Here is a 16,433-nt window from a genome sequence, read left to right as displayed (position 1 = left end):
AATTTTACCAAATAATTTTCAGACTATAATAACTTTTTTTCTACCTACAATAGAAATATGATTTTTACGTCTGAAAAAACGCGGGATAATGAAATTTTTATGGCAATAAATCCGGGTTTCAATCCCTCTTTCGACTTTAGCTACTGACTCTTTCTACGTTCGACGGCGTCGACAAATTACATACAATCAAATTCGAAAAACGATTCTCCTATTCCATAACTGTTGCGGAAAGGACCGGCAGTAGTTCCATTTATCGAGTTTTCACTGTATTTCGGAGGCACACAATGAATGTATCGGTCATTCGGATTGGTCAAAACAAGGCCGACTTGTTACGAAGCAATCCGAACACTGAACTTTCAAACGTGTTTATCAATATGGCGCACCTATGTTTGAATTTGATCGTTACGTGTTAGCACACTAGAAAAGTTTGAGAAAACGTACCTGAAATCTTATCATTCAAGTGCTAAATTAAGCACTACCGTTTAATAGAGATTATTGACTAGCCTTGGTTTTTGCGACATATAGTTACTATGGAGAATTTCGTGAAGATTGAGAAGATCGGTGAAGGTGAATGATGTTGGATAATACTTTGTCAGATCTAATTAATGTCTGTTTGCTTCTAATTTCTGATACTTCGATAGTTGTAGAAACTTTTGATTCAATTTTAGTTATAATATGATCGATTGATCCTTGACTTATAGTAATCGTGACTTAAATTTGTATTTTTCAATGGAGGTTATTTAAAAATGAGTACTTTGAAAGTCATAGTTGTTAAATAATTCAGCTCAGAATGCAAAGTAATTGTCTATAAATATATATGGAAGTGGTCTTTATATTGCAAGATATTATGATGGTTATTAGTTTGTGTAATTGAAAATATAAGAAAATAGTATTATAGTTGAAGATTTTCACAGGTACTTATGGCGTGGTTTACAAAGGAAAGCACAAGAAAACAGGAGAAATTGTAGCTATGAAGAAGATTCGTTTAGAAAGTGACGAGGAGGGCATGCCGTCAACAGCAATTCGTGAAATTTCATTGCTCAAAGAACTACCACACCCTAATATTGTTAGACTGATAGATGTGTTGATGGAAGAAACTAGATTGTATCTTATTTTTGAGTATCTTACTATGGATTTAAAGAAATATATGGATAGTTTGGGTAATGGAACATTAATGGAACCAAATATGGTTAAATCTTATCTATATCAGGTTTGGAAATATACATGATACTATAAAATGTTTGCTTTATATAATATAATTGAAAGTCTACAAATATTTTATTCCATTGTTAATAAATGTTACAGAGGTCTACAATAATTAAATTTGATTTTATTTTAGATCACAAGTGCTATCCTTTTTTGCCATAAACGAAGAATTCTACATCGTGATTTGAAGCCACAAAATTTATTGATCGATAAATCGGGGGTTATTAAAGTAGCTGATTTTGGTCTTGGGAGAGCCTTTGGTATACCGGTCAGGGTATATACACATGAAGTAGTCACTTTATGGTATAGAGCTCCAGAAATTCTTCTTGGTGCCAGTAGATACTCATGCGCCATTGATATGTGGAGTGTTGGTTGTATATTTGCAGAAATGGCAACAAAAAAACCGTTATTCCAAGGAGATAGTGAAATTGATCAATTATTTAGAATATTTCGGTATGAAATACGTATAATGTATTATCTTGCAACTTAATAGAATATAAAATAGTAATAGGTGTATGTTGTAGGATACTAAGGACACCCACTGAAGAAATATGGCCTGGTGTGTCACAATTATCCGATTACAAGGCCACGTTTCCAAATTGGATAACAAACAATTTGGAATCGCAAGTTAAAACGTTAGACACAGATGGGCTTGATCTTTTGCAAGCAATGCTTATCTATGATCCAGTACACAGAATATCAGCGCGAGCTGCTTTGAAACATCCTTATTTTGATGATTTAGATGTATCCAAATTGCCAGCGGCATAACGTGGGAAAAAGTAAGAGAAACGGTAAATGTACGTTACTCAGAAATTTGTGACGTTTTAATTGTGTGACTATATAGAGAGTATGTCTCAAGGTGTATCAAAAAAGCTAATTTATTCATGCGTAAGAGCTCATTCACGTTTCTTTTTTATGACATTGCTCATTTTGTATGGGAAATTCATAGGAGGTTACACTTCACATTGCAATGATATTATATTTCGACAGTACATATAATAAATTTTGATCATTGAACTGTGTTATATAAGTTATCACAGGATATTTGAGCAAGAAATATACTGTAGTAATTGGATACTTCAGTGGTTTATATTTGCTACATAAAAAAAGGGCAAAATTATGAATAAGGCAGTATGACAATACACTATACTCCTTAGGATTTTTACTTTAACTTACTTTTTATAGTTTATCATTTATGAATGGAAATCAAAACGTGGGATCATAAGTGCCTTTAGACATCTTACTACATATCAAATAGGAAAATTATTTTTTTATTACTTGTAGTATCTCGTTAGCGCTGCGTTTTTCAAACAGAGGTAGAATATTTGGTATTAATATAAATTCAGCTAAGGATATACCGTTACTGCCATTTGTACATATCACTGAACAATTTACACGCTTATTAAAATATATCTTTTGTACTTTTATTATATCAAATAAACGACGATATTTCATTTGAAAACATCCCTCGGTGTCGACTCCGTCAAAATACTTTCACTAGGATTTATTTAATAACATTAGACATTACAAATTTGTACTGTTATTTTTCCGCAGTATGTATGACGTTATCTTTTATCTTGTAACGTATAAATTAAGTTACGTCGCTACGAAGAACAAAAAATATAGAATAAAACTGTACGTGGTACTGTAGCGATTCTCAGAACGTCAACTTGATTCACTTATGGACGTAGATGACTCATCATAAGCAGCGGTGTAACGAAATCGTGTGGTACCCGCATCTTAAAATGTTCTTTAAATGAGCATAAATAAATCAGTTGTTGCAGAAGAAAAAAATTGTACAAAGTCTAGAGAATTACATCATGGTATTATCAGATAACAAGGTATTATTAGGACAATTAACAAATTTAATATTGTAAAATATCACACGTTTTATATTTTAATAAACAATATTCATGAAAAATCATATTTTTTTATTATTCTTCTATTTTTCTACAAAAGCAAAGTGCAATTATAGCTGGAGGATAAAACCAGAAAGCTATTCTAAATTAATTATTACTAATGCAACTCCTGCTATAAGAAGAAAATCAATATTCTAATTGATATGTAATTCAGAAAAGCAATTTTAACATAAAATATGGAAAGGAATTGACTTGTTTCTTTTAATTCTCTGAAAATAGCATGATTGATCACTACTATGTGGTGATCAAAACGTCTGTGACCTACAATTGGATCCAGAGTGGGGACATATCTCATAAAACTCTTCCCCATTCAATCTACTGTATACAGTACCAGCTCAGAGACTGACAACATCACTTCACAGTGAGTATGAGTGACATTTTAAACTTTTTGCATTTAAATTTCAAATACTAATTCATTGGTCAGTAGTTAATACATATTTAATTCTTAGAGGATGGTTGATTGTTATTTTTATAATTGGGTCAAAATGACCCTGAATTAATTGGACTACGTGTTTCCATGTTACTTCAAAATGATTTCACTTTCATCCATTAGTTTCTCAAAGAAGATCCTATCAATATTATTATTCATATTTCTATAGAACATAATAAATAATTAATAATTGTAGAAAGATTTTTTGTAGATTTTTTTAAAATTCTGTCTTAGTAATTTATGAAAGAAACTTTTTGGTTTTGGATGCAAAAGATATCCACTAAAGAAACTCGAGCACTTGGCTCATTATTTCGTTGCATAAATGTAACTTGCTTGTACATTCGAGCTTGAGTGGCTCTTCCGTCTTTCCCTGTGTTAATTAGCGGCTCCGAGACACAAAGTACACCGTTTTCTCGTTATTCACGGTAAATACGGAGGATCCGAGTTTTTCTATATATAGATAAATCTGTCTACAGTAAGGTTACCAAGGTTGAGCTTAATCTTACATTAAAATGTCCCCTTTCTTTCTGGAGCCGCAACGAATTTAAACGTTACCTGAATGCACCACAAAGATGCTTTGTATCAAAGTATAACAAGAATGATTCATACAATTGACTAAATTGCTTACACAACAGCATTTTATGAATTTGTTTACTCTCAAGGAACAACTGATGAGTCAAAAACTTTGCAAACTAGTATCTTTCTGTAGAATCAATAAACAAGAAGATTATAAATTTTAATAAACAATGAGATTACAATAGATTATGTCACGTCCTGGCGGAAATTTCAAAAATATTATCCACCTTGCATTTCCTTACCAGACCTCTGGTCGCGGAGCTGTTCCCATGTGTGGGGCGTAAGGGGGACCTTTCATTACAAATTCATAATTTCTTTGTTTTAATTACATCTTATAAACCGTTTCATTAAAATATTTCAACATTTATTTACCGACTTTGTGTTACCCCGTCAGACCTTTGGTCTCGGAACTCTCCCATGCGAGGTACACAAAGGAGGCTGTATTTACTTTCTTTTAAATAACATTGGTAACCTTCTTTGAAACTATCGCCGCGCTCAACTGCATATAATGGAATACAAAACTGGAGTTCGTTCAGGGGAGAGATATCATAAACGTAGTTAGTCAGTGCTTTGCATTCGAAACTTTTCCCATGCTAACTGCGTAAAAATAAAGAAAACATGATTATATTTTATTCAGATATCCACCCCCTTTGCAATGTAAGCGCCAGTCGGTCCTAAACGCCACTTATGCATGCAAAATAACAATGTAAATGGTACGAATGAGCGTGAATGATAACGGTATGAAAGGGATTTATGAGAACCACTGTAAGAAACGACCGAACGTTAGTAAACGTTCAAAGACTAACGTGTGTGAAGTTAGCCCCGCACTTTTGTCGTAACAAACTTTTTTTTGTTAGATGATTTGTGATAACTTGTGCTATATTGTGCCGTCGATAGAAACTCGATATCTCTATTCATTTTGTAAATAAAAAATGTTGAATTTTTAGGAATTTAATATTCGTATAACTTATGAACGGCGACAGATAATCGAATTCTGCAAGTTGTGCTGTTAATAGTTGATATTAGCTTGAGTGTCAATAAAAATTAACAAAAAAGGGTGGGGGTGATTCAAAAATTTGAAGTTGCCAGGTCGTATGGGTAGTTGCTAAAGAGTAAATTACATTGTTGCGACTAGAGGGCTTAGAAAAAAATGTGGTTTATTTTAATAAAAGCGTAACGACAGTGTAATTATTAAAGCTACTCAATGTGACCACCGCCTTGTGCAATGCATAACTCAATCCTTCGTCGAAGCTCTCGTTCCCAGTTGTAGTTCTTCATATTGTTTTTCACCTCATCAAACACTTTCATTACGCTTTTATTAAAATAAACCACATTTTTTTCTAAGCCCTCTAGTCGCAACAATGTAATTTACTCTTTAGCAACTACCCATACGACCTGGCAACTTCAAACCCCGATATTTCAAGAAGCGTTAGGAATTCGAGAAAAGTGAATAGAATTATTTTTGCTTAAAATTAGTCATAGAATTCATATACGAAGTATCTCGGATACCTCGGCGGCCACTCTATATGTATACAATGTTTGGGTCCCAATTTCTCTTGCATATATCCAGCTTTTAAATGCATGCATATTCCTAACGTTTGATTCCTAACTTTGCCAGTGCTGCGAAATTTGGCGGTCCGACGAAATTTTGTCATTAGGAAAAGTTGTTGTGCTAGTGTAGCACAATCCGGCACAATCAAAGAAAATTCGGAAATATCAAATTTTTGAATCACCCCCATCCTTTTTTGTTAATTTTTATTGACACTCAAGCTAATATCAACTATTAACAGCACAACTTGCAGAGTTCGATTATCTGTCGCCGTTCGTAAGTGATACGAATATTAAATTTTGTATTCCTAAAAATTCAACATTTTTTATTTACAAAATGAATAGAGATATCGAGTTTCTATCGACGGTATAACGTAGCATAAGTTCAGAATTTCTGCAATTACGCAATCCTTTCGTTAAAATCGAGCGAATAACTGTTGATTCGGAGCGAATAACGGGCTGGTGACGTTCATGGATTGTCCGTAACTATGATTTTTCGTGAATTATGTAAAATTCTATAGTATTTCTAGAATTTTCAACTGCGTAGAATATCGTTATACCGTTAGAAAGAATAGACAACACCAACGAGAGAGAACAAGAATAAGGAACCAGAGAGTGAGGAATTCCTCTAGCACCACACTTTCGACCAATCACAGGGTGGGCCATGCTCATCGTCTCGCACCACAATACGCTAATGATGTCCACACGCAGGACACCGATGCGTCTTAAAAGAATATAGCCGCAAATCAGTAGAAAAAATCGAACAAGCACGTCCGCCGAACGCAGACGCATGTGATCGACGCACATAGGAAATCCCGCCTTAAGGCTTAAGGCTACGATCGCAATCGAAATTCGTTAATCTTGTCAATCAATCACGAGATGCGTGACGTAGGTCCGTGCGTCGTAGAGATAGGGTTGTCGTTTGAAATTCGTGTAATTAACTGCTTGGCAACTCCTTCGCATCGCGAAGGCAGAGTGTTGTGAAGGTGTTCATTCCGGTTTCGTGGCAACGTTAAATCTTCATACTATTAAATTTCTATCTTTACTCTTTCCATTTTAAATCGTTTGTTCGCGTAATAATTCGTTTTCCATTCGCGTATAATATATAATACTTTTAACTCGCGTCGCGGCTAAGTTCGTATTGTTTCGATATTTCGTTTTAATTAATACATATAGTAGAGCGGACAACCCTGTGCGCGACAAGTGTGAGGCGTAATATTCAACTCTCCTTGGTTTCCAGATTACAGACAACCTACAGCAGGAAAACGAACTTAGTAAATATTGTTATCTTGTATTATATGTATTACATCTCTTTGGTAAGTTGTCTATTTTATTCTAATATACACGGCGAAACTGAATTTGGAAAGGCAAAACGGGCGATCTATAAAACCTTTGGTTTCGGAAGCTTCCCATTTAGATCGTTCCCGCGACTCTAAAGGTATTTTCGATTTTCATTATTATCTTAATCAACGATCCTTCATCGAGGAACGGTTTGTAAAGCCTTCGGGTTTCGGTAGAATCCCATTCAAACCGTTCCCTCGAAGAATGGTTTCCATTCTTCAATAATAGTGTTTTCACATTTTATAATTTATATACAAATATATATACTATATTTTAGTCTCGTCAAAGCGCCTCATCGTCATTTGTTGAACCGTTAACTTTTGTTACACATTATTCTGTTACATTCTGTTATTGGTCTATTCAGTTACCTTATCTTGTTAAACTCTATTATTTTTGAATTATACACACAGTTCTATTTCAATATTAAACATCTTCATATTCCACAAATCACGCTTACCAACTCTGTATGTACAATATCAATCATACTGTCCGTTCGTCTAGTGTATTTTGTAATTTTAAATAAATTATTGAATATTCTAAAGGTTTTATCAGATGATTATGTTAATTATTTTAACGCTTTTATTAAATAATTAGATTTATGATATTTGCTGCGGTTAAACTTGTACTCCAAAGCCAGTGCTTTTTCACTAGGCGAATGGACACTATGATTGATATTGTACAGCTTCAACGAGGGGCCCGTATGTAGTGATGGCTAGAACTGCTACTTGTGAATCACTTTACTTTAATTTTCCCCGGTTCGGAAAAAAAGGATGCATTTTTACATCCCGTTTCCTTCGGGCGGCGTACTTTGGGGACTTTTACTGTCCCCTTTTGCCCAACGAACATTTTAGGCCACGCGCGCTTTGCGCGCCTTTTTTCAAATCTCATTCTCTTTTGCATTTTACATTGTTTCATACATTTGTCATACTTTTGCTTCTGTTTTTTTGCCATACTTTTACAATTTTTTGCTCGAGTCTGTGTATGCGCGCGCGCGCGTGTGTGTATGTGTGTGTGTGTCCCCTTTTAGTCGCCTCTTACGACAGGCAGGGGATACCGTGGCCGTATTCTAATCCCCCCGAGCCACAGGGGTCAACTTGTGATTCGATTATGTTCGTTCCTAATCACGATCATTTTTCACAATGATTCGTGATTTTTCATGCTCTCTTCTGATTGGTCGAAAGTAAAAACCGTAATTAACTGGTAACCTTTGACTAGCCAAAACTTATGACTAACGTTTCTTTGCGCATTGTGCTCAGATATTTCTATACAAGCTATACTGAAGCAATTTATAAAAAAATAGTTGAATCAAGACCAAGAATTACGAAGAGCAATCATCCAAGATAAGAAAATCACGATCACGATCGTGATTTAACTTCATTCACGATCGTGATCGTGATTCTACGATCACTGTGATAAATCACCGTTAGTGATTTTGCACGCCATTTCTACTACCGAACCCAGCAATAAAATCATTCACCTTTTTCTTTTTATTGTTTCAATGTTAAATTTGTTCTAAAAGGACGGGGTCGCGAAAGCGTTTTGACCCGTCGCGACATACGTAGTACTTACTTGAAACTGGTGGCAGCGAAAACCTTTTCTACCGCGCATAACTAACAAGAGAGTTTTCTTTCTTTTCTTTTTACGTTACGCCGTCGTCCTATACACACACGCGACGACGTCGTAACGTAACAATTATAAATAGATTATAAACAGAATACCAATGAAGATTAAAAATAGAATAAATTAATTTAGAATTAATGAGCTAAGAATTTTGAAATTTTATATTTTCCTGCAGTTAAAATATAAGTTGGTATTTTTATTTCAGATGAAGACACTAAATTGTCTGGTGTTCCTAGCAGGATGTTTTGTTTTTGCAAAAGCACACACCTATCACATGGGCGCCTGTCCAGTTGTAGAACCAATGCAAGGATTTCAAATGAGCAACGTATGTATAAATAAATTTATCTATTCTTTATGGGTAATAACTTCAATTAATTCTAATGAAATTTTATGACGAAAATTTGCAGTTTTTAGGAGTATGGTACGTGATACAGAAAACGTCGACTGCCAGCAAGTGCATTATTTACAATTACACCCGTGGTGAAGAACCGGGTGAATATATTATAACGCAGGAATCTGATCATCCAGTATTGGGTAAAATATGAAATTTCAAATTAATACAACATAACATTAGAAGTACAAACGAACTCTTGGGATAATCTGTATATTGTCAGTAGTTTTTGAATAAATAAAAAAGATCCCAACAGGACTCATAAAAGCATGTCAATATGATAACTGTCTGGCAAGTGGAATGAATTATCCATAATGAATGACGTCTCTATGCGCAGGTCTAACGCCATTGAAGCATGAGTACCATTATACCGGAGAATTGACCGTTCCGGAGCCGAGCACACAGGCTCGTATGCAAGTTCGTTTTCCCCTTAGTAAGTATAGCTATGTACATGCATCAATTGGTTGGACAGAAAATTATAGGGATAATTATTAATTGTTTCTTTATTCAAAGGCGTAGCAGGAACTGCGTCTCACGTAGTGTTCACTACAGACTACGACAACTATGCAGGTATCTTCACCTGTCAGAAGCTGGCATTTGCCCATCGTCAGAGTGCAACCATCCTTTCCAGACGACGAGATTTGGACAAGAGCTACGTGGATAAGATACGCGAAAGACTGAGCTATTTTGGTGTAGATCCTTATGATTTAAGCATCATCTCCCAAACCGGTTGCCCACAAGGCAATAACACCTTGGACATTAACATTGACCCACATACATTCTCTGCTGAGAACTTTGGTAACGTGGTCCGTAAGGCTGGAGAAAAATTGGGCGATGGTGTTCAATGGGTCGCCAGTACCGGAAGCAAGGTCTACCATAAGATAGCCGGAAGCGAGGAAAAGAGTACCACTAAGCCAGCAGATAATACTAGATCTAATATTAATAAGGATTACGAGACGAATGAAGTCGAATGGATTCCTTAAGATTATTTAGAAGTATATTTTAGCTGATATGCTCCTGATGGGCCATGTCCTGTCGAGGATATTCCATCACCGATAATATTCCTTTAAAATTGTTTTTTAAGTTTAATGAAACCCTTGAGATTAATCCGTGATATCTGTACATTAGACAAGTAAGAATTGTTGACGGGATAAAAAGAGAATGAAAGACTATCTGACGAATAAATTTTTGTAAGAAACGATTGTTAGAATGAAATAAAGTTGTAAGAACCGTGTGAATATGTATTTTAACCTTCCCCTTAGCCATTTCTATTTGTGTATTATGAAAAGTATAGTATTTTTCACGAGAGAATACATTTCGCGTAGCTCGACTGAGCTCCGAAAGTTCCCATTGCATCCGCCATATACACGGTGGACAAAATACACTAATACAGGAACGGCTCATTATTATAGGACAGAGGTAGTGAATCATAATTCACAAGTTTATGATCACCGGATATACTTTCTGCCCAGCGTGACTTACGACAAGCCTGTTTAACTGCAGGAAGCGAAAGAGCCACTTGGAGCCACTGCTCCCACTCTTACCGCTTCAGACTTCCTCCGCCATTCAGTAGTGTCAGTAGTGGGGTAGCGGTTTCTAGCAGCTATACGCGTCAAATATTGGAAGAGTCGGGAAACCAACTGGAAGAGTGGGGGGAGTCGAGCGAGAGCCGCGTACGAAGGGGAAGGAGCAATGAGTGGTCCGCGGGCCGCAGCCCGCAGGTTAGACAGGCCTGGTTTATGATATACGGCCGTGCGGTGCTTGCGTGTTACCTTGGAAGTGGAGCGTGGCAGAACCAATCAGAGCCAACATGCGCAAACAAAATCAAAATTCGTTCATCCGATGGTACTATTCTCTCGTGAAAAATACTATAGTTTCTAAGGCCGTGTTTCCACATGCGAGAAAACTCGAGGAAGTCTTGCAGAAGAACTTGCAACACCGTTTACACTAGCAAGCAACTTCCCGCAATATCGTCAGAATAAGTATCGCGCGAGAGACCGTCGGTATTCAGAGTCGCAACTGACCTCTCCGGGCACGTGACCTCTCCGATTCGGGACGTCGGTATTACAGTAGTTTTTTCGTTGGGCCTGGTGAAGCCACTTGCGTGGTCTGTTATGAACTTGAAAGGTTTAATTCTCAGCTAGCGCGTGCGCAACACGATCTAGGAAGGCATTAGCGCCTCAAGTATTTTTACAAACACATTCAAACGCTCATCTCGTCAGAGGCATCACGACGATCCGCCTAAGGGTCAGTGATGCCAGAACCGTGGGACGTGGGACAAATCTTTACCCTCTCCACGACGTCCCACGACGTCCCAGTGACTCCCCTACCGCAGTTGTTTCATCTAACACAAGCGCGTTGTCCCACGTGTCCGTGTGAGCTCTCTGCGGGTTTGGCAGAGTTCGGCTGCTCTCGTCATTTCTACGTTATCGGCTCGATGCTCAAGCCGCTAAAGCACGTGGCAGCAGCATCGACGAATCGACAAAATAATATAATTTCGTGCATGGCAATATGGCTGAATTAAGAAACCAGGAGAATCAGTTCGAATCCCGATTTTACGGTTTCAGTTCTGATTCTTAATACATTAACGTTTTTCTAATACATAAAAATACATTTTTGATACATTAATACTATGAAATACATTAACTTGGAAAGCAGTTTAAAAAAGGAGTTGAACTGCATCTTTCTTTGATATTTTTTTTAATATTTAAGTTTTATATATATACATATGTATGTACGTACATATGATAAAAGTACGTGATACAGAAGTAATTTCTTCAATTAGATATTACTGTTATTCTAACTATTACAATACATAAATTCGAAGACATACGAGGAAAATTGGTTAGGTTAAATTGTAAGGATATAAAGAAATTTCAATCTTTAACGGTTTGTCAGTTTTATTTCTTATTCCTTACAACTATTATAATTATATTCTGTGAATGGTCATTACAATGAAAGATGGATTAGATACAATTTGATTCCTCATTTAATTTGTTATATACATATCAGGTTTCTTGCAACTATTGTACCTGGTCCACGCTTACACGATATTGCATATTTTACTTTCCTATAATACAACAAGGAAACAAAACTATAATATAGCGATTACCATAATACAATAGAAAATGTTAAGCTTGGTATAAACCTTGTTTTTTTTGTGTACTTAATCTGCAGTTACGCTTCGTTGCTTTATAATGACAGATTTTTCTTTTAAATGAAACTTCCACTAGCGTATTGATGAAATTTTTCGATTAAAACAAGATGAAACACGACATAATTTGAATTATAGTTACTTTATATATTTGCATTAGGTTTTAAATAAATAAGTAAATATAATGCAAATTATGTCGTGTTTAGTCTTATTTTAATCAGAAGAACCTTCCAATTACATTGGTAAAAGTTTCATTTAGCAAAAATGAAAAATAAAAAAGTTATGGTTAAATTAATATTGTCTCACTCAAATGTTTTTTCTCCGGCCCTTTAATTCTCGGACCTCTTTCTCTTTCGCTATTTGTCTTTTTCTACGTTCGCCAGCATTCAAGAACTCGCTCGAGCTGTGTCGTTCTGCCAGCCTCGCACACTTTTAGGAGAATCGGGAGAATCCAGCATAATAACACGTTCTATGCTGAAAGAATATACTAACTTATCTGTTTAATAAAATTTTAATAAATCTGGCAATAGATTTATTTTCTGACTGCTTTTCTTAAGTAATCAGCATTTCACCATTCTCCTGTACAGATCGTGTGTAGCAGTTTGTAGCAAACTCAACATATTTTCGATATTATGTAGAATACACAACCGATCGACAAATATTAAAAATCCAGGATATTTTGTGCCGCTTTTTGTATGTCAAGGGCCATCGAAATGAAATAAATGACCAACAATGAATAGTATAATATATGTGATCGCTGTTCATCTATTTCCTTTCTACGATGTACAGGATTGCCTCGAAATAAGCAAGTGGCTCGAGACCTAACAGTTGCTTATTTCGAAGCAGAGACCACTGGCTTATTTCCAGGCAATCCTGTATTTCTTCCGCAAGAGACGGTTTCCTAACAATTTACAGTACAGTAAAATCTGGATATACATATGCAAGAGAGATGGGATCCAAGGGAGGTGTCGAATCTCGGGTTACGCGCGACGCCAGCCAAGCGTGAACGTAGAAAGCGACAGGCAGTGGAGAAGAGAGAGAGGTCAAATGATCAAACGAAAGAGCCGAAACATATCGGTGTGACTAATACTAATTCAGTTATAAAACATTTTTATTTTTGACTTTTTTTAAATGAAATTTTTACTGGCGTATTGGCCAGATTTTTCTGATTACAATGATACCAAACACGATATAGTTTGAATTGTAATTACTTGCTAAAATTGATGTTAAAAGTAGACGAAAAGTCAGAGAGATCGAATCAAAACATTGCATATGCATATCCGAGCGAGGTGTCGAAGTTTGATCGGACGTCTTGCATTACATGTACCCAGATTTTACTGTACTGTAAATTGTTAGGAAACCGTCTCTTGTGGAAGAAATACATCGTAGAAAGGAAATAGATGAACAGCGATCACCTTTATTATAATATTCATTGTTGATCATTTATTTCATTTCGATGGCCCTTGACATATAAAAAACGGCACAAAATATCCTGGATTTTTAATATTTTTCGATCGGTTGTGTATTAGACATAATATCGAAAACATGTTGAGTTTGCTACAAACTGCTACACCCGATCCGTACAGGAGACTGGTAAAATGCTGATTACTTAAGAAAAGCAGCCCGAAAATAAATCTGTTGTCAGATTTATTAAAATTTTTTTAGACAGATAACTTAGTATATTCTTTCAGCATAGAATGTGTTATTATGCTGGATTTTCCCGATTCTCCTGAAAGTGTGCGAGGCTGGCAGAACGACACAGCTCGAGCGAGTTCTTGAATGCTGGCGAACGTAGAAAAAGACAAATAGCGAAAGAGAAAGAGGTCCGAGAATTAAAGGAGCCGAGAAAAAACATTTGAGTGAGACAATATTAATTTAACTATAACTTTTTTATTTTTCATTTTTGCTAAATGAAACTTTTACCAATGTAATTGGAAGGTTCTTCTGATCAAAATAAGACCAAACACGACATAATTTGCATTATATTTACTTATTTATTTAAAACCTAATGCAAATATATAAAGTAACTATAATTCAAATTACGTCGTGTTTGATCTTGTTTTAATCGAAAAATTTCATCAATACGCTAGTGGAAGTTTCATTCAAAAGAAAAATCAGTCATTATAAAGCAACGAAGCATAAGTGCAGATTAAGTACACAAAAAAAACATAAGGTTTATACCAAGCTTAACATTTTTTATTGTATTATGGTAATCACTATATTATAGTTTTGATTCCTTGGTTGTATTATAGGAAAGTAAAATATGCAATATCGTATAAGCGTGGACCAGGTACAATAGTTGCAAGAAACCTGATATGTATATAACAAATTAAATGAGGAATCAAATTGTATCTAATCCATCTTTCATTGTAATGACCATTCACAGAATATAATTATAATAGTTGTAAGGAATAAGAAATAAAACTGACAAACCGTTAAAGATTGAAATTTCTTTATATCCTTACAATTTAACCTAACCAATTTTCCTCGTATGTCTTCGAATTTATGTATTGTAATAGTTAGAATAACAGTAATATCTAATTGAAGAAATTACTTCTCTGTCACGTACTTTTATCATATGTACGTACATATATATGATATACATATGACGTACGTACATATGTATATATATAAAACTTAAATATTAAAAAAAATATCAAAGAAAGATGCAGTTCAACTCCTTTTTTTAACTGCTTCCCAAGTTAATGTATTTCATAGTATTAATGTATTAAAAATGTATTTTTATGTATTTAAAAAACGTTAATGCATTAAGAATCAGAACTGAAACCGTAAAATCGGGATTCGAACTGATTCTCCTGGTTTCTTAATTCAGCCATATTGCCATGGACGAAATTATATTATTTTGTCGATTCGTCGATGCTACTGCCACGTGCTTTAGCGGCTTGAGCATCGAGCCGATATCGTAGAAATGACGAGAGCAGCCGAACTCTGCCAAACCAGCAGAGCTCACACGGACACGTGGGACAACGCGCTTGTGTTAGATGAAACAACTGCGGTAGGGGAGTCACTGGGACGTCGTGGGACGTTGTGGAGAGGGTAAAGATTTGTCCCACGTCCCACGGTTCTGGCATCACTGGTTTGGGGACGCGCACCTCTTAGTAGCTTCTCCTGAATGACTGTCATTCTTTTTATTCAGAGATTTCTTTTTAGTACTGACCAAGGACCAGCCATCCTGGTTATCAACATCCATGTTCATGATGTTAGGAGGAGCCTCCGGCCCCATGGGGCGGCGGAGGAAGGCGTCCGATTAGCGCAGAGGAAGTAGCGTGGGTAGAATCCCAACAAAGAACGTGCTAGGGCACGTGTCCGAAGCTAAAACTAGGATATTGCACCCTATATAGTCTAGTAGTCCACAAAAAGAAAAGTGCTGGATGAAAGCAAACAGATCTGCAGAGCAGACACGAGTCACACGGAAACAACACAATTAACTCAGCATGTACATTGAGTGTCATCGAACTTGTCGCGGCGTGTGAAACTAACATATTCACACCGGAGAGCCGATTGGCGAGGGGCACGCGAAGGAGGGATTGCAGCCAATTGACTGCCGCCGTGAATATGTGTTAGAGTCACACGCCGCGACAAGTTCGATGAAACCCAATGTACACTTTAAACGGAACATACAGACGTCCTCTCGCATCGAGATCACGACCGAGAGTCGGTTATGTTTTTAAATCGACGATATTGAAAACAGTACCGCTAGAGCGTGGCAAAACTAACAAAACAGAAAACTGCTTTTCTTTTTTTTTTCTAAATAAAGGACATTTGTGGCCCATTGCGCCGACGAGAGACTGTCCTGGCAGTCAGAACGTCAGAACAGTCTCTCAGGTCTATTAAGCTATCTGAGCCAAATCATCAGAATATAAAAAAACATATATGAAAATTTTTTGCTAATTATTTGCTATTTTTTGCCGTAAAAAGTAAGTTTTTTGCTCCATCCATTAAAAAGTTACAAAGAGCTAGGGAGCTTAATATTAAGCCATCTAGCCATTCTAAAAAATAGCATATAGTAAAATAAAACAAAAAATCAATAACATAAATTTTTTGCTATTTTTTTGCTATATTTTACATTGAAAAGTATTTTTTTTGTTCCAACTGTTACAAAGTTACAAAAAGTTAGATAATTTTATAAACTATTTTTAATTTATTTTGCAAACAGAAAATTTAGAACTCGAATATTTTAATAGCAAACTAGTTGACCCGTGCGAAAAATTCGCATTCAAACATCAG

General features: G+C 35.8%; 2 protein-coding genes and 1 long non-coding RNA gene across 4 annotated transcripts; 2 read left to right on the top strand and 1 right to left on the bottom strand.

Moving 5' to 3' along the window:
* The first annotated feature begins 341 nt into the window (after positions 1 to 341).
* Cdk1 (Cyclin-dependent kinase 1) lies at positions 342 to 3,485 on the top strand. Of its 2 annotated transcripts, XR_013062160.1 has the most exons (5): positions 342 to 567; positions 915 to 1,210; positions 1,340 to 1,659; positions 1,731 to 3,047; positions 3,345 to 3,485. XR_013062160.1 is itself a non-coding variant. In XM_034336618.2 (4 exons), the coding sequence occupies exons 1-4, from the start codon at positions 531 to 533 to the stop codon at positions 1,972 to 1,974; spliced, it is 897 nt and encodes a 298-aa protein (XP_034192509.1). In that variant the 5' UTR covers positions 342 to 530; the 3' UTR covers positions 1,975 to 3,060. The 2 variants fall into 2 exon arrangements, 1 of the variants encoding a protein (XP_034192509.1); XM_034336618.2 differs by lacking the exon at positions 3,345 to 3,485 and having other exon boundaries at positions 1,731 to 3,060.
* LOC117609883 (uncharacterized) lies at positions 2,281 to 4,572 on the bottom strand. The gene is made up of 2 exons (XR_004582707.2): positions 4,111 to 4,572; positions 2,281 to 4,005 (listed from the first exon to the last, which is right to left on the bottom strand). It is a non-coding gene; the product is annotated as an uncharacterized LOC117609883 (long non-coding RNA).
* Positions 4,573 to 4,721: 149 nt separating this feature from the next.
* Positions 4,722 to 10,269, top strand: LOC117609865 (apolipoprotein D-like). Its single transcript, XM_034336610.2, has 6 exons — positions 4,722 to 4,966; positions 6,920 to 6,953; positions 8,846 to 8,965; positions 9,048 to 9,174; positions 9,369 to 9,464; positions 9,545 to 10,269. Exons 1-6 carry the CDS (start codon positions 4,842 to 4,844, stop codon positions 10,012 to 10,014), a joined length of 972 nt encoding a protein of 323 aa, XP_034192501.2. The 5' UTR covers positions 4,722 to 4,841; the 3' UTR covers positions 10,015 to 10,269.
* The last annotated feature ends 6,164 nt before the right edge of the window (positions 10,270 to 16,433 follow it).

The sequence above is a fragment of the Osmia lignaria genome, chromosome 5, assembly GCF_051020975.1.
Source record: "Osmia lignaria lignaria isolate PbOS001 chromosome 5, iyOsmLign1, whole genome shotgun sequence".
Taxonomy (NCBI): domain Eukaryota; kingdom Metazoa; phylum Arthropoda; class Insecta; order Hymenoptera; family Megachilidae; genus Osmia; species Osmia lignaria.
Note: the sequence above shows the minus strand (reverse complement) of the source record. Positions and strands in the feature narration are given on the sequence as shown.